Here is an 18,185-nt window from a genome sequence, read left to right as displayed (position 1 = left end):
TCAGAATATATATACAGTACTACTTAGAGTTCCATGGAAGAAGAGTAGGATGTAAACGCCATAAAATGTCCCTGACCATACTTGTAATTACCCCGATGCAGTGTCATTATAAGGCAACTTCAAATATTCACAAGTAATGGCACCGGTTAATGAACCCTGGCAGTGGTTTCCCCCGATTAGCATCTGCCCTCTAGTAGGGGTATTTCCCAAGCCTTCTATCTGATAGGCTTTTCAGTGGGAATGTCAATGGTAGAAACTGGGACCTTACATACAAGGCGTATGCTCTTACAGAGCTTTGGCCTCTCGCCACATCAAGCACATTTGAAGCCATACACTCAGAATTTCCTATTCTGGATCATATTTTTAAAACAACATAATAATGCTCTAGTAACTGAAACCTGTAAATTCTGACTTCTGTAGCACAACCTTACCAACTGTATTGCCAACTATAGAAAGTGATATGGTTTTTGTGGACATATACCTTTTCACTTTTATGACACGAGCTATAATGTAAACTCATTAAAGCGAGAAACAATGACTTACTATTGCCTGCAAAACAATACCAATGGAGCAAATAACAATTCTGTGTTGCTCATCACTGACACTTGTTAAAGCTCCCTGGTGCTACTCACAAATAGGTAAGATTTGGGCTGCACTGTTGGTATCATTAATCCCACTCTGTTGGGTTTGGGTTTTTAAAAGGCTTGAAATAATACATGTTACAATGGAATGCAACTACAAGAATAAATACTATTTGGTTTTAATCACCACTGGAGTTGCTGAAATTAAAATAACTTGAATGCAACATAGACTGAGGCAGTAGTTCTGCCTATAACACTAAAAAGACCTATTTAATATTAGAATGATTTTGTATAACTTTGCAATTCTGAAGAGTTAAATATCAAAGTCCTCGTCAGTTGGTATAATAAGATGCACAGTAACATTTTCTTTCAGCACCAGTACTGGGGGGGAAATGTTTGAAATTCCAGGCTGAAGTTATGCAGAGGAAAATGTTTCATATTTGAAAGTGCTAGCATTAGATTTCTATTGCATATAAGCAAAAATGACATGAATCTTTTTTCCAGCCCTGAGAGGAGTACTGTAGTAACAATGATAATAATATAATACAATACAACACTTTGGACTGCAATCCTAGAAGCTGGAAATATGCAATCTTTATCCTCCACTGAGACCTATTCATTTCATTGTATATTCAGACCAGGTTCACAACACGAGGCAGTAGTTAATAATACTGATGTCCTCCTGTGATGAGGGTTTCATTTTTATACTATAGCATACGGTATTTATAGTTTTATTTAATTTGTATACCACCCTTCATCTGAAGAACACAGGGTGGACAGTGTATTTTAGGGAAAGGCATTTCATTTTAGGACAAGTTGCTTTTTCTGTTAATTCTCACAGCAAATAATTAAGTGGATTTTAAAACAAATTTAAAGTGTCATGTGTGTGAGAGAGTATTTACCCTTAAGGCCTTTTCAGGAGTGTTTAATTAAGTCAACAACTTGGTAGCAATTACTCTAATCCAGTAGATTAAAAAGTGTGCTTTTTCTTGTTTTATTTGCATCTCTTTGCTGCCAGTCAGTGAGTTATGAACTCAAGGCCCTCTTGTACTTAGATTTATGAATATTATTCTCACTGGTTTAAGGTATATTAAAGACTGGGTTGTATCCAGTGCCCCTGTGAGAATATCCTCTCATTTCCCTGCATACCTCCAAATCTGCTCAAGAAGATCCCCAAACCAGAGCAAATTTTGGAAGTAATCGGGGAGAGCGAAGGGCAAATTCCATTATTTGAGCAGAAGGATGTCATTGGGTATAATCTATTGCCTCTAGTACATACCTTTTTAAAAATTATCCTGATAAAATTGTGATAATGAAGTATGTAATACTGTAAAGGTGAGGAATCCCTCAGTGACTTTTGAGGCAACGATTTGTGTATCCATATCAGCTCTCAGCTTATTTTCATTTCAGATATGGCATAAATATATATTCTTTTTTCCTGTACCTGCAGGGTTTTTTGTTGTTGTTTTTGCTTACTGATTTTGAAAAAAATAACTTCCTTCTGAGACTTTCTCAGTTGAAAGGAGAATGTCATATTGTATGACTCCAAGATCACTTTGTTTTGTTTTGTTTTGTTTTAATGGATTGCACCCTAATCTTCTTTCTTTCTTTTCTTGGAGCTCTCCAAAGTGCTCCAGAAGCCCCTTCAGTATGCCCCCCCCCAAAGACATCAAAAGCATTTACCGTACATCCCGGTTGCATTTCTTGCCTCATTTCTCTTTGACATATTGCTTTCAGAATTATACTGCTTTGGGTTAGTAGACAGAACGCTGGACTTCAACTAGACTTTGGTTCAAATCCCCCCACCTCACTCTTACTAAAAAATTTGCTGGGTGATGATTCTGCAGTCACTCTTTCACATGGTGATTATAAGGAAAAAATAAGGTAAGCCTGTGTGTACTTGGAGTTCCACAGAGGAAAAACAGAATTCAAGTGTTATTCCTTGTTTAGATTACTTCATTGGCTTTTCATAGTGGTTTTGTTTTTGTTTTTTTGCTACTATAAAATATCTTAATCTCTCTGATTTTACATTACAGTATTTCCTTAAAACGGTTCCAGTAATTATCTCATTCACATTGTCTCCCTTGTCCTTCCCCTGCTTGTTGCTGTTTGCATGGAATGCCTTTGACGCTAGAATTGTTTGTTTCTCTGAACCTTTAATTTGGGGAACAGATTTTACAAGCTGAAGTCCTTGATATATACAGCTGTAATTTTGCCAAGTGCTAAATATGACCGCATCCTTTAACAGAATATATTTTTCTCTGTTACATGAAGTAATAAGAGACTCTGATGCAATTTAAATATTTGACAATCAGAAACATGTTGCAACCCTAAATTACAAATGTTGAGCACTTTGAAAGTATACCGATAAGGGGGTTGTCTGCTATAAATTAAAGGCTGTTAGAAGAAAATTAAGTAGCTGCTGCCTAGGCTTGCTCTTGAGGATTATATGCAAGAACACTAAATGACTCAGCCTCAGGTGATATGGAGAAAGGGGTGATGTAATTGGTATGAAATACACATGACATCCTAGGGGAATGACACATGACATCCTCCCCCCCCCCCCCGCAAAACTGCCTGGTTAAAGCTACTTCTATTATTCTGTGCTGATAATTTGGCTCTTGTTTTTTTCCAAGTAACAGCAAAGGAAGGAAGGATTAGGTTGATAGTACAAAGTTGATTCTTCTAAGTATATATGAATGCGGAAAAACAGAGTTTGTATATCAAAAAAGATGGAGATTCATTTTAGATGGCATGGTGGGTTAAAAAAAAGAGTTACCTGGTATTCAACCATAGCCTGTTTATTTTTTGCAGCATCCCCTGGTGCAACCTGAAACCGACAAGACTGCCTTATTAATAGTGCCTCATTTAAATGTCTGCTGTCTCTTCCCCTCATTTCATCTTAAGGCTGTAGGCCTCTTTCATGGCTGCAGCAACAGCCAATGTTTTTTCCCCTGCTCTGTTTTGTTTACTATCCACCCAGCCTGAAGGTGGATGGAGAATGGAAAGCCTGCAGGCTATTTTGTAGCATTTTGTTTGGTTTAACAAGGCTGGTTTTGGAATTGTATTTATAAGTGTTTGTTTGAAATGAGAGATTAGCAAAATGAGAGATTCTGGAGTAGAAAAACACTTTTTGCTTTGGAAGCTTTCAAACATTATTGTCAACTTGCTTGTTATTACCACTGTTACAGGAATTCTAAGGTCTCATATATACTGTATAAATCATATGTTCATAGGAAGGAAATGGGAAAACCCTCCCCATTGTCTCTTTGTTCACATATTCTGTCTTAAGGGCGTATCTGCGTATGAATAGTGTTAGCCTGTGACCTGGATTCAGGAACTAAATGTTTACCATCACAAAAGAATGGCCAGGATGCCCGGGTAAAAGCAATCAGTGACCATTATCAGGTCAGACAGGTTTTCTGCTGTAGACTGCCCCTTCAGTGATGTATGTATGATGTTTTTTTTGGGGGGGGTGGTCTTGAGCTACAGGGGAGGCAATTTTCAAATTCCTTTTTTTTTAAGAATAATTTTTTATTAACCGACCAATCACATCAAATCGAACCAAATTACATAAATTCCAAATTACACAGCCGAATTTTAAATTTTTGTTGGGGGGTACCCATATTTCAAGTTCCGAAGGGGATCCAATCAATTTCTTGCTTCTTGCTGCTGTTTTAATAATTTTCAAATTTCTATATAAGAGCTTGCACACATTTCATTCCTTCCTCCCTGTGTGGGGTGAGCGGGGGACCCTGCTGCAACAGTTTAATAAAGATCATGCTTACTAGCTGCTTAGCTTCTCAATATTCTCTGGTTGGCCTCTGTTATTTTCTCCTACCGATAGAAAACCTACTTAAGGACTCTATATGGGCTCTTATATACCTCATAAGGGAAAGGGAGCAGTATTTTTCTTATAACACCACATTGTGATACAGATATTCCCTCCCTAGAGGAAAGTATGGACATTATTTTATTATCTTCGGGATCTGCTTCTTGAAGCTCAAAGACATTATTTTTTTTAAATAATGCCAAGCTGAAATCTTAACCGTAGCTAATTTAGATTTTTATGGGAGGTTGCCTTAGTAAATTGCATTTCATTGGAAAAGTATCTACATTGGAAAAGTATTTCCGTGTAGATATGTCTCAGAACCTTAAACTGAGCAAGATGGGACAGACTATCCATTCAAGTATGCTCAAGGGCTGGGTTTTCCTCTTTGTGTTCAGACAGAAGTGAAACTGCAAAGCTTGTGGATTATTGCTGGCATTTACGTAGTACTGGGAAAAGTCCCGATTGCAACATTCATGCGTCATTCAAAGAGAGAAGCTCTATTGGCCTCACAGAATATATGCGATAGAGCAGCAGAAAATGGATTATCCGGAAACCAGCTTTGCTGGGGGGTACATCCTGCTGTTTTTAGTTTTTTTTTTATTAGAAAATATGCAGCAGGAAGGGGGGGGGGAGGGAAAAGGAAATCTTTGACCCAGTTTCAGTTTTGAATGGAAGCAACATCATGCAAAAACTCCAGGAGCCTTAATTTGCTTCTGTTTTGGAAATTCCTGATTTGGGAATGAGTGAGACAGTGGCACATAGTTAGGACATTTAACTATTCAGTGCACATTTATGAGATAGCTTATTTTGAGTCCTAAGATTAGACAAAATTAAGCAGTATGGAAAGGCATGTTGTAAGCTTGCTCCCTTCTCATGGGCAATTTTCCTCACATACTCCCCCAGCCAGAAACTATTTACTTCCTTATTCTTTTATGCAATATTGTAGCAGAGTTTTTCTTTCGTTTTCTTGTAATGTTTGTATGTTATGCTATCAAAAGCAGTGTAATCCCATTAGTACTTCTACATGGCTTGTGACAAATAGGAAAAAAACAAGGGAAATAAACAATACTGTAAGCCAACAATTTACACAGGGATTACATCCTGGGGTTCGCACCTAAAGCCAAAATTGTGTATAACCAAAACACATCAGATGCAATTGCGGGTGGAATTGCCAAAGTCTTTTTTTCCTTGACTCCCATCCCCTTTTATATATTTTTAAACCAAGTGCGTAAAGTTGCAGGCTTAATGTACATTGAAAGAAAATTTCATCTTAATTACAGAATGCTGAAGCAGACATCTTGAATGTTTTTCTCACCTTGAGACAATTGGGACCACAATTCAGTTCCAATAGTCTGTACAGTCCTCAAACTAGTAAGGTGATACATGATAGACTGGGGAAGCTCCATTTGTCCACTTAAATTGTTCATCAGCACACTTCCCTCTCACTTTCTTGAGCTGGGCCCAGGGATTTAGAGAGGAGTTGGGGATTTTCACTTGATCCTTTCTTGCCAGAGTGTATACTCCTCCACAAATTTCTCCTTTTAGTGTGGCGCCTGTAGTCTTGTTCTCACAGCTGCCTCTTAATTTTCCTAACCTTGCCTCGAAGCGTTTATTCCTGTCTTCTGTTTGCACAGTGGAAAAACTGCTGAAGACATCTGCCCCTTTATTTTGTATGTCTCAAAAGCACCTGATATAAATGGCATCCACTCAAGATTTCTTAAAGAACTGAAATGTGAAATTGCTGATCTTCTGACAAAAATATGTAACTTATCCCTAAGATCTGCTTTTGTGCCTGAGGACTGGAAAGCGGATAATGTAACATCTGTAAGGAAAGGGATCTGGAGCAGGATCTGGGAAATTACAGGCAGGTTAGCTTCTGTTTTGAGAAAACTGATGGAAAGAGTTATTAAAGATAACATGATCAAGCGTGGTTCTTTAAGAACAAAGCCAGAAGAACCAGCATGGTTTCTGTAACAGTAAGTCTGATAACCCTTTAGAGATATTTAAGAGTATCAATAAGTACGTAAATAGGGTGGTGCGGTAATCACAGTGTACTTGGACTTCCAAAAAACTTTTCATACAGTCATATTACCAAACACTTCTGAGTAAGTTTAGTGGTCATGGATAAGGGGACAGGTCATCTTACGGATCAGTTACTGATTAAAGAACAGGAAACAGAGTAAGGCTAAATTGACAGTTCTCACAATGGAGAGATGAAAGAAGTAGTTTTCCCCAAATATCTGTACTGGGACTTGTAGTTTTTAACATGTTCTTAAATGATGTAGAGTTAGGATGAGAAGTGAGGTGGCCAATTTGCCAGTGACACTGAATTGTTCAGAGTGATTAAAACAAAGTTACAACATTTGGGTGCTTTTTAGTCTAGAAAAATTGTGAGGGACAGGGGCATTGAAAAATATAGAAGATTGTGTATGGTGAGGAGAAAGCGGATTGGTTCTTTCTCATAGTATTAGAACCTGGGGCCATCTAATAAAACTGAACTTCGGAAGATGCAGAACAGATAAAACAAGCGCTTCTTCAAGCAGCAGATTATTAAAGCCGAATGTGCATAAGTTAAATTCTCATAAGTTGCGAGTTGCCTGTGCTTTCTAAGCAATTTCTGCAAAGTAAGAGTGGTGAGGATACCTTGTGTATATCCCGTTATTAGACAGCAACAGCATCTGTCTGTATGTCTGCATGTGTGTGATCTCTATTATCAGGACCAGCAGGACATAGCGGACTTTCCATGGTAAGCATAAGGTTGTGGGGGTGGGATGATGGTTTCTCTAATTTTGTTGTCTGCCATGCTTCTCCACTAGTCTGAAAAGCTTGGTGACTCCTGGGTTAGATAAATTTATGGAGGACAAGGCTATCGGTAGCTACTAGTCATGGTGGTGGTGTAAGAACTATCTCCAATATTATAGGCATCTGAATATAAGTTTCTCTGGGATACAAAGGAGCAGAATACAGTTCTGCTCATGTCCTGCTTGTGAGCTTCCCATAGGCCTCTAGTTGGCCAGTGTGAAAACAGAATTCTGGACAAGAGGGGCCTCTGTCAGATCCAGGAGAACTGTTCTCACGGTAAAGGGAAGTGGCAGGCATTGTCCTCAATTGTTTACAGGCACACCGAGTCCACTGCAGACCCATAATGAAGTCACAATTGGTTTAGTTTTAATTCAGTCTCTGTGGATCCCTTAAAAGTGAAGAAACCAAGCTGATTCCCTTATTATCTCTTATTGCAGGGCCGCTAATATTGGTGTTCCAACTCTTCTAATTGCCTCTCTTCTGTACAGTCTTACCTTGGGTTAAAAACGCTGCGAGTTGTGCATTTTTGGGTTGCGGACTGTGCCAAACCCAGAAGTACTCATACTCACACATGCACTCATACATGCACAGAAGCGCAAAATGACACCATGTGCATGTGCAGACACGGTGCTTCAGGCTACAAACACTGCGGGTTGTGAATATGCCTCCTGCACGGATCATGTTTGCAACCAGAGGTATGGCTATTTCCCCCAGTTCCACACTAATCAGGCTCTCCAGAGACAGGAGAACTACTGCTTTGCATATAACCTTTTCGCCTTCCTGTTTCTTTTACTTTCTGCACAGCAAATCTGGGTCTTTGAAGACTTTGTCTCATGGTTCCTTATTAGGCAATTTGCTACTTTTAGTCTCGCTTCTCTATCACCGCAATAACAATTAAGTAAATGGTCTAGGCAAGGCGTGGGTGAGCTTGCCTGTGGAATATTAAACCCATCCTTTTCTGTGTTTTTCTGCAGCTGCTATTGAATTATTTTAGATTTGCATACTGTCGCCTTTAAGCATTTATTTATGAATAATTATTATAACTGCAGCTAAGTTGTGTTCATTACTGGCACTGGGACATCGGTGGCGCTGTGGTCTAAATGACTGAGCCTCTTGGGCTTGCTGATCAGAAGGCCGGCAGTTTGAATCCCCATGACGGGGTGCGCTCCTGTTGCTCTGTCCCAGCTCCTGCCAACCTAGCAGTTTCAAAGCATGCCTGTGCAAGTAGATAAATAGGTATCGCTGCGGCGGGAAGGTAAATAGTGTTTCCATGCGCTCTGGCTTCCATCACGGTGTTCCATTGCACCAGAAGCAGCTTAGTCATGCTGGACACATGACCTGGAAGGCTGTCTGTGGACAAACACCGGCTTCCTTGGCCTGTGAGATGAGTGCCGCAACCTCATAGTCGCGTTTGACTGGACTTAACCATCCAGGGGTCCTTTACCTTATTACTCTCCGGCGCAAGGAAGCTAAGATCGGTCTGCATCAAACCCCTAAATTAAGCAAAGTTATCAAAGTCATTGAAATTCTGTCTGTTTACAACCGTTTCCAGTAAAGATCCCAAAAACAGTATTGCTAATTCCTCAAAATTAGACTTTTGGACCAAACACTTGTAGGACGTGCATACATGTGTGCAGTAGTGCACTAGCAAATCTGGTAATAACACACTCCTTTGCTCTAAAACCAGATCTCTGCCTACCCTACCATTAGTCACAATGTATTGTCTCAGGGAATGGGATTCGGAGGCATAGTGCAATGAGCAATGAGCTCCTCCTGTCCTGCTAGAATGACTGTACCATGACAGCTGTCCGAGCCCTCAGGCTCACACTGCTGGGCTGTGAAACATGTATTTCAAACAAAACAGAAATCAAGAAGTGCAAGATGCTTGACAGGCACTCCATAACTGTCAAGAATCCAGAGAGATTGGACAGCAACTGTGGCACCATACGAAGCAGCAGCCAACCATAGATTATAAAGGGCTCTCACAATTATAACCTGGCCAAGTCTTTGCCACAGGCTTGGCAAAGCTTTGGAAGGCCTGGGGTGGCTTCTTTGAGGAACCTGAGGTAAATAGCTGTTGCTAGCAGGGTGAAACATCAGCATCTGGCAGCAAAATAGCTTGGGCCAGTCCTGAATGTATTCCTAAGGAATGGAGACATATAGGTAGGGGTGTGTGTGTGTGTGTGTGTGTGTATGTATATGTATGTGTCACATTGTGCTGCCCTCCCTCAGTATTCGTACGTGAGGCCTTCTTTATTCCCACATAGTCACATTTACTTTGGGCTGGCAGCTAATGCAGCTGAGCACATTATGTTCAAAACAGAACCACTGGGATCATAGGCCTCAGCCGTAATTTCTAGAATAGACATGAGCATGCTTTACACTTAGTTCCTTGGACAGCTGAACTGTGTTTTGGGAAGCAATGGTTGGGCCCGTTGCCAATGCCAACTGTTTCAAGGTCAGGCAGCTATCTTCTAGTGTCAACAAGGTCTGGAAAGTAGGTCACATTTATGAAAGCAATAGTTCCATTGTTTACCTTCTTGAAGGCTGAGTTTTAGAGTCAACATAAATAGTACAAACACAATGTTTGCTCTTTCAATAACCTCCTCTAGAGCATTTTATTTGTATAGCTTAATATTAATAAAGTCCTTTTAAAATTATTATTAAACCCCCACAGAATGCTAATAATTATTTTAACTTTTCCTGTTGCCTTATAAGTCTGATGTTCAGGGAATTTTCCCTTAAGGCTTCAGTTCAAATCATGTTTCTTCTTACATTATGACGATACAGTTGTCCCCCTCATTACTGTACTGACTTTTTGTTGCTATCTAAAGACATTTCTTTACAAAGGCATTTGGTGTTGGAGGCTGAAACCTGATACAGCATTTTGAAATCTGCTGATGAATCATTTGACAATTGTTTCTTTCCTTCCTGTTTTTAATATATTACGTGTTTATGGATTGTGCTTTATTCATACACCAATGAGATGAAGCTTTGCAATTAATGTTGTGTGAGTATGTGAAATCTTTGCGCCACCTACTGACTGAAGGCTGCATTTAAATCAAACATTAAGGATCAGGGTATTTTTGTTTTGTTTTGTGTGCACGTAGATTTGACTCCAAAACAATGTGAACCCTGATCCAGCTAATGAACTATATTGGCAGTAGTTAAAATTAAAGACACACTTATTGTTTTAAATTCCTATCCTGCCCTTCCTCCCAAAGGAGTCCAGGGTAGCAAACATAAAAAGTTAAAACTAAACAGTTATGAAGACACAGGAGACACCTGCTTTGGCCCCCCCGCCCCTGAGATTATGCTTAATTTTTAGTGGTTCCATGATTTTATAAATCTTCCTTATGATTGGAGGATGATGGTTAATTTGAAGTTGAAGTATCAGTGTGGAATAAGGACGTGTGTCTGAATTTCCGTGGGGTTGTATTTTTTTTTTATGTATTCATAATGGATAATTGGTAGTTTTTTCAAAGTGGTATCAGTTTTAGCCCATGTGCCTTACAATGCCTGTTCTCTCCCACAATATAACATTGAGTTTGGGTGGCTGCCATTCAGCTGGTGGAAGCCACCCCCACCCCCCGCTGCACTTAGGACTAACCCACATAGGAGTGGCATCACAGTGTCACCATCCTGACCATGGTGTGGTCATTGTTTACCTGAATGGTGCATAAGGCTGCATAAGCACATGGGTGAGAGTGCTGGATGGGCTCTACAGGTGCATCCCTGACCTCACCACCACCTTGTCTCGCCACTGCACCACCCAGGCAAGTGGCAGTAAATGCCAGTGCTTGGAAGATGGCTTTGAGGCACTGCCCCAGCACCTGCTCCTGAGCAGATCCCACCGACACCACTTTGCTAAGCACATAAATGCAATTTGTCTCAAACTGTCTGAAAACGAGGGTGTGTCTTAGAAAAAGGGGACACATGGTAACCCTGTTTTTATTTTTTTTTTAGCCTGGCCGTTTCTTGGTCTTCAGAAGGGGTTTCCCCAATGCTTTTGATGGCTCAAAAGTAATTTGAGTCTCTTGCAAAAGCCTAGACTGTTTCTCTGCCCTCCAGGCTTGCTAAAACAGTAAAAGTGAAAGCTGCACACAGGAGACAACGGAAAAGTCTACAATTTACTTTCAAACTCAGGTCTTCTTTGTGGGCTTTATTTATTATTTTTTAAAACGCAACTCACATCTTAAACGTGTCCTGTTAACACAATTGCATTGCCACAAGAAGCAGTCTAATATTGGATAGGGCGCCCATTTTTGGTGCGAGGAGCGAGACGATGTTAAGACGCACCACCTTCCAGCAAAGCTGGACGGGATCCAGTAGTTGCGTGCAAATTTAACTTAGTCTATTAAAATAACATATGGCGCAACGGGACCTCCCTCTTCCCGCCGCCTCCCCAATCCTCTCTGCGGGGTTTGGGTGAGCTACGTTAAATCCCACTCTATATGTATTTTACAGTACAGTACAGTATAAACTTTATTAAATTAAAACCCCTTGCTTGCAGAAACCATATTTTGCTTGAAAACCCACCGCATTACAGTAATAGAGTTAATAATGACTCCCCGCTCCTTCAAGCCTGAGGTATTCCTCTGCATGTTTCGTACTTCTATGGGAAGAAGGGCGGCGTCTCCGCTTTGACAACCGCGCGGCCACAGAGAGGACGGGACACCCCTTCCTTTCTTCCTAGAGTGGCCAGAGCAAGCGGCAAGCTCGATGGATCCCGGAAGCGGAACCGGCCGCTCTCGGCCGCGGTGCATTGTGGTCTGGCGGCTTCCGTGCGAAGTGGTTGGGACTGCTGCTGCCGCCGCCGCCGCCGCCGCCGCTACTGGCGCGGGAGGGGGAGCTGTCAGGGAGTCCTGCCTCCCGGAGAAGCGAGGCGGCTGCGTCAGTCTTCCGGCCTCGGGGCCGCCATGTCTTTCAACAAGATCCCGCCGCGGTGGCTGAGCTGCCCGAGGCGCGGGCAGCCCGTGGCAGGTGAGCGGAGATCGGGGTGGCCGGTGAGGCGACGGCAGGGCGGGACAGGCGTCGCTTTCGCGCGCGGCAGCCGTGCCTCTCCCGGCCCCGGGACACTTGCGCCTGTGCCTCCTGGCGCGCCGGTGCGATCGGTGGTTTGCAGGCGGGTAGAGGAGGACTTGTGCCCCGCTTGGTGCCTTGTTATCCTTGCCCTGAGAGACTCGGCCTTCGCGGAGACAGGTCCTCGGGTTTATTCACGCTCCTCCAGTCCAAAGAGATAATTGTCACAGTCTCTCCTGGACAGACGCAGGTGCGCAGGTTACATGGGTCCAGACACAGATCAGGTTCACGCAGCTTCCCCGTTTACGTAGGACTTGGGAGTCCCACAGGTGTATGAAAGCATTTACTCATCGTTCTGGATATGGCGGTGCTGCCAGGGTTTCAGTTTGGTTTGGTTAGTTTTAAACCGAAACGAAATCTTGCAAACTCCGCTACAGTTCTCGTGAAAGCATTTTAACAAAGATTCAGGCCGACGGTCGCACATGTTTATATGACTCCATAGGTGTGCTGTAAGACGTAAGATTTTTTTTGATTTTGTTGCCACACAGGGAAGTTTTTGCCCCTGAAGACAATGTTGGGACCAAAATATGATGATCAAGTTGCTGAAGAGTATCGTTTCCACCCCAGTATGTTATCAAACTACTTGAAAAGTCTTAAGGTAAAGAATAAAACCAAAGAAGTGTTTCCTTCACTGCATAAACATTTGATTTCCCCCTTCCCTTTGATAAGTATAATATTAGAAGATTGTACATAATGGCTGTTTGGGACAGTGGTACATAATGGCTATTTGGGGACAGTGGTAGTGGGAAATCACAATTGCGGAGGGAAGATGTACAGATAGATATAAGCCACTTTCTCTACAGAATCACTATCCTTTTGCACTGGTGAAACATTATACATTAACTGTATAAACTCTGTAAGCATATGTGCAACAGCACGTCAGAGGAAAAGTGCCCAGCGTGCTTCCATAGCATATGTTGTTGTTGTTTAGTTGTTTAGTCGTGTCCGACTCTTCGTGACCCCAGGGACCAGAGCACGTCAGGCATATATGTAGCCTCAAATTCACATTTAGATTTGGCTATGCAATTGTTTCTTGGTACTCTCCTTTTTATTATTATTGTTGCCTGGTAGCCTGGGGCTATAAATCCACTTTACTACTGTCTACACTCAAAGTGGATGTCTACATTTTTTAACCAAAAGAATTGCTAGTTTGAGAGGAGTGAGGCAAGGTATGTTAGATGTGCAGAGGATATGCATGCTGAAGATAACAAACAGAAGGTAAATAAACTAACTTTTGAGGCAAAAGTAAAAAAAAAATAACAATATGGGCACAAACTTAGGAGACTTTTTGGGATGAGCTTCTCTATCACGCAGTATGCTGTGGTGGTGGAGACTGCTAAAAGCACTTTTATCAACAGCAGCATTAAGGAGTTGGAGAAGGGTTGAGACAGTGTGGAGTGGTTGATAAGTTCTTTTTTGGCGGGGGGGGGGGGCAGTTAGTCCTGGGAAGAACTGTGTGTGCCTTAAACACTGGTTTTATTATTTCCAGGTTAAGATGGGTCTGCTGATAGACTTGACAAACACCACTAGGTTCTATGACAGGAGTGATATAGAGAAGGATGGGATCACATATATAAAACTTCAGTGTAAAGGGTAAGTTGATTGAATTCACGAGTATTTGCTTTTACACAAGAGGAGTGTTTCTATAACTTTGACTGTTTTGTTTTGCCAGGCATGGTGAATGCCCCACAGCTGATAACACAGAAACATTCATTCGTATATGTGAACATTTTAGTAATAAGAACCCAACAGAACTTATAGGTACGTGTTTAATATTTCTGTTTTTGCCATTCTTCTGCCTTGTTTATCTCTCTCTTCACACAACACCCAATCCTTTCCCCACCATATATATACCAGTTTTATTTGGGAGTGAGCATTTCCCGTGGTAGTAGTGTGGTCAGTAGTACTTATGCGGGGGGGGGGGGGGCGTTATTTAGTACACCTATGTTATGTTCCAGGTAAAAGAACCATCTTCCTTTAAAGGCATTGAATTAATTTGGCCAGCATCACACAACTGGGACAGAATAAAATAGGTGTTAGTCAACTATGTTTTACTCAGAGTAAAACTATTGAAATTCATGGGCCTAACAATCATGCTCATTAATTTCAGTGGGTCTGCTCTGAGTAAAACTTGGGTGAATCCTACACTTTGAGAAAAATATAGTTGTTATTACTGGTAATGTATGTACAGGCCTGAATGTCTAGTTGGGTATATCTAGTCTTGAAGTTTACCTGATTAATTTCTACAGTGTAGTATTAGCCCTCTTGGCTACATTACTTGGTAGTCTCTATAAAGCACAGGCATTGTATAAAGCAGTGGTTCCAAATTGGTGGTTGTCTGTGGAACCCACCCAGGGGGTTCATGGCACCATTCACATAATAAAAAACTACCATAGTGATATCAACATTTTCAAAAGTAGGGGATCTATGGCTTGGTGTTGCAACCTGCAGAGCCGGAGGGCTCACAGACATTCAGATTTTGCAGAAGAACCAAGGAAGCCTAAAACGCCTAAAATGCCAGAGTGATCAGTTCTAGTGTTTTATTAAAGAGAAAGGAATAGACTTAGCAACAGCAACCTGCCACTTCCCCTTGCCCCATCTCAAAGTCTTCTGTGGGACTCCAGAGCAAGGAGATGGCCTGTCCGATGTTGGACTGTCCACACCCAAGCAAACGTACATACATTCTTTATACAACAGAGCAGCATACATCACATGGAAACAGGTGGCTGATACCTCAAACATTACAGATTTTTCCTCTTTCTGGGCTCTGTGCCCAACCTCCCAAGCTCACAAATAAGAGTACTATATCCAGGCAGGCCAATTAGTGGATATCAAAGTGAGCTGTGTATGAGCTCAGTGCTACAGCTACTAATAATCAAGGATGGGGTCACCTTGACTATCAATATGGAAGAAGTTGGGCTTCTGGAACACACCACCTTTGGTTCAACACCAAGGTGGGGGGTCCACAGTACTTAGCTAATTGGGAACCACTGGCATAAAGCATACGCTCATTTTTTAACACGCCCCCCAATGGCCAGTTTCAGAGGAGTGAGTAAAATTAACGAAATACATTATTTGTTACATAGTATTCCAAGTGCTCCACAGGAAAATGTAAGGGTATACAGTCCCAGTGGGCAGGGGCATAAATTGTAGGAGGGCACATTTCAACTGAGCATTAGGAGAAACATATTGACAACAAAATCAGTCCAGCAGTGGAACCAATTTGCTAGAGGTAGGAGCTTTAAGGGGAGGCTGAACAGCCATCTGTTGCAGATGCTCTAGTTCTGGCTTTTCTGTACTGAGCAGGAGGTTGGATTAGACAGCTTACAAGTGCCCATCCACTTCTGTAAGTCCACTTGAGATAGCACTGAATTGCTCAGAAGTGGAAAGAGAATGTCCCTATCTGCTCTCTGTTGTGGCGTCTGTGGGTGGTATTCGGCTGAGTTTTACTCAGAGTAGACCTATTGAAAATGCAGTCTCGGACAGTGGAGGTAGAACACAACACTTGTAACTAGTAGCCTTATCCTTAAACACCTTTTAAAGGCATCCAAATTGGTGGCTGTCACTGTTCTTTGAGGGAGTAAATTCCATAATTTAACTATGCTTTGTTTGAAGAAGTACTTTCTTTTGTCTGTCCTGAAACATTAAGCATTTGGCTTCATTGAATGTTCCTGTGTTCTTAATCTTATGCGAGAGGGAGAACAATTTTCTCTGCCTGCTTTCCCCCCACCCCATGTATGCTTTTCTACATCTCGGCCATGTCTCCTTTTACTTGCCTTTCCTTGAACTAAAAAGCCCCACCTGATGTAATCTTTCCTCACCCCCTTGATCTTTTTGGCTGTCTATCCAGCTCCACAATATGCTTTTTGTAGGTGAGGTGATTACAACTCTACACAGTATTCCAAGTGTGGTTGCACTATAGATTTGTATAATGGCATTATGATATTAGCACCAAGGACCTTTGTGTTAAGGCACTGTAGAACTGCTGATTGTCAGATAAATTGGTACTGAGCAAGTGGACAGATAATCTGACCTGGTACAAGGCAGCCGCCTTGTGTTTAAATGATTAGTGGTTTCTTGATGATATAAAATGGGGAGAGGGCATGTGTGTAGCCTCTGTGGCATGGTTCTGTTTTAAACACAGAACTGGGTATAGTGTGTGTGATGGTTCACAAGGCTGACATTAAGTTTCATCTTGCCTTAATATTTTTACCTCTTTTTCTTGAATATTAGCATATTAAAAACTTCGCATCTGGTAGGTTTTCTGCAAACATTGCTAAGGGAAAATAGGTGATACTTCTGCAGGTAGAGTCAAGTATAATTGAGAAGTGCTGGAGAATTGTAAATAACATCATGACACTATTCCATTTGTTCTATGCACTGGACCTTATTTTATTATACCCCGCCTTTCCCCCTGATGGACCAAAGGACCAACAGTGAAATAATTAAGTCTCTAAAAATGTTTTCAGCAGATGACCAAACATCACTGTAGGTGCCTGTCTAATTGAAATAGGAACATTGTTAAAAAGTACTTGCTGAAACCATAGACTCTAGTTCTTTCCTTCTGAGGTGAATTTACTAAACTAGTTGAGTTTTTGCTTGCCTTTATAGAGAGACTTAGTGGAAGTGGGGGAAACTGAAGTGCTGGATTAATGTATTTACATTAAAGGAAATGCAATTGGATAAGTAAATGTCAGACCATATGGGTCCTGAGTAAAATGAAGCAAAAAACGGAAATAAGCCAGCAAATCTTTCACTCCTGAAATACTGAGAATTAAGTAGGAACTGTAAAGGACAGAACTATTTATTTTAATTAGTTATTGTCTTGAATAACAAAACCAATACAAACAAAGACATCTAAAACTGAGAGTTGTGTTTTAATTTAGACTCAAGATTAAAAAAACCGAGCTGGTTATAATCAATAACTTTGTACTTTTAATATATTTTTAAATTGGCCACTAGATGGAGATATTGCCACAGGAATAATATTCTTAAGCGGTTTTGTTTTTAAAAAAACATACTGCAGATATAATAACTTAAGTAATAAATCTAATACTTCAGGAATTTTCTTGTAGCTGATTGTTGATTGTTGACCTTTGTTTTAATAACAAAGTGCAGTGTGGTCTTAAAATGCAAGCTATTGTTGAAGGTTCCCTAAAACATAGGGAGAGCCCTGTTGTATCAGACCAAGGGCTCCCCTCGTTCAGCATCTCATACCTATGTATGAGATGTGCCTATGAGAAGCCTTCAAATGGAACATGAAGCCTTTCTCCCAGTCACTGGTATTCAGAGGTGTATTGTCTCTGAACCATGAGGTTCTGTTTAACTTCTCATAGCTAGTATCTTTCAACCCCATCTGTACTCTGACTTTTCCGGATGCCCACTTAAAGCCATCTAAGCCGGTGACTGACATTACATCTTGTGAATCCCATAAGATAATCATGTGTTGATTGAATATTTTACTTCTTTGCCTGCCCTGATACTCTAGTCACAGGATACTCTTTGCCTGCCCTGATACTCTAGACTAGTTACTCTAGTCTAAGTGAAGAATCTTTGTCTATTTGTTTGATAGCAGGTAAAGAGATGTAATCTCCCTTCTCCTCCCCACACCGCCAGGTTTTGGGTCGCTAAATTCTTTATAGTCCTTTCTTTGGTTCCTACAAATATTTGTGTCGGAGAAATGGAATACTTGCACCTGTTAATCTACAGTAATTGATGTTAAGCTGCTTCCGTGCAGGCTACTTGATATGGATGAGTATTAGTAATGAGATTTTATCAGAATTCTTGTTATAAGTTTGGGAATCTTTTGATGGTGGTAATTCAAAGAAAGACAAAAAAACCTGACATTCTGTAATGTGCAAATGCAGTCTTCCTTTTAGCTCAGGCAC

At 41.1% G+C, this 18,185-nt stretch overlaps 1 protein-coding gene across 3 annotated transcripts in view; it reads left to right on the top strand.

The window, feature by feature from the left end:
- Positions 1-11,924: 11,924 nt before the first annotated feature.
- The window catches only part of RNGTT (RNA guanylyltransferase and 5'-phosphatase), a 118,627-nt gene continuing 112,366 nt past the window's right edge, over positions 11,925-18,185 (top strand). For 2 of the 3 annotated variants that reach the window (XR_014546838.1, XM_083608376.1), the window contains exons 1-4: positions 11,969-12,198; positions 12,786-12,895; positions 13,787-13,890; positions 13,970-14,058. Coding sequence is in view for 2 of the 3 variants with exons in the window: in XM_083608376.1 (XP_083464502.1) it covers positions 12,135-12,198; positions 12,786-12,895; positions 13,787-13,890; positions 13,970-14,058 (367 nt within the window). In the remaining variant the exon portion in view is untranslated. Of the gene's footprint in view, positions 12,199-12,785; positions 12,896-13,786; positions 13,891-13,969; positions 14,059-18,185 lie in introns of all 3 variants that reach the window. The other variant, XM_083608375.1, reaches the window with a different exon arrangement.

The sequence above is a fragment of the Podarcis filfolensis genome (genome assembly GCF_964270895.1).
Source record: "Podarcis filfolensis genome assembly, chromosome: 3".
Lineage (NCBI taxonomy): Eukaryota > Metazoa > Chordata > Lepidosauria > Squamata > Lacertidae > Podarcis > Podarcis filfolensis.
This window is presented reverse-complemented; position numbering and strand designations above follow the sequence as displayed.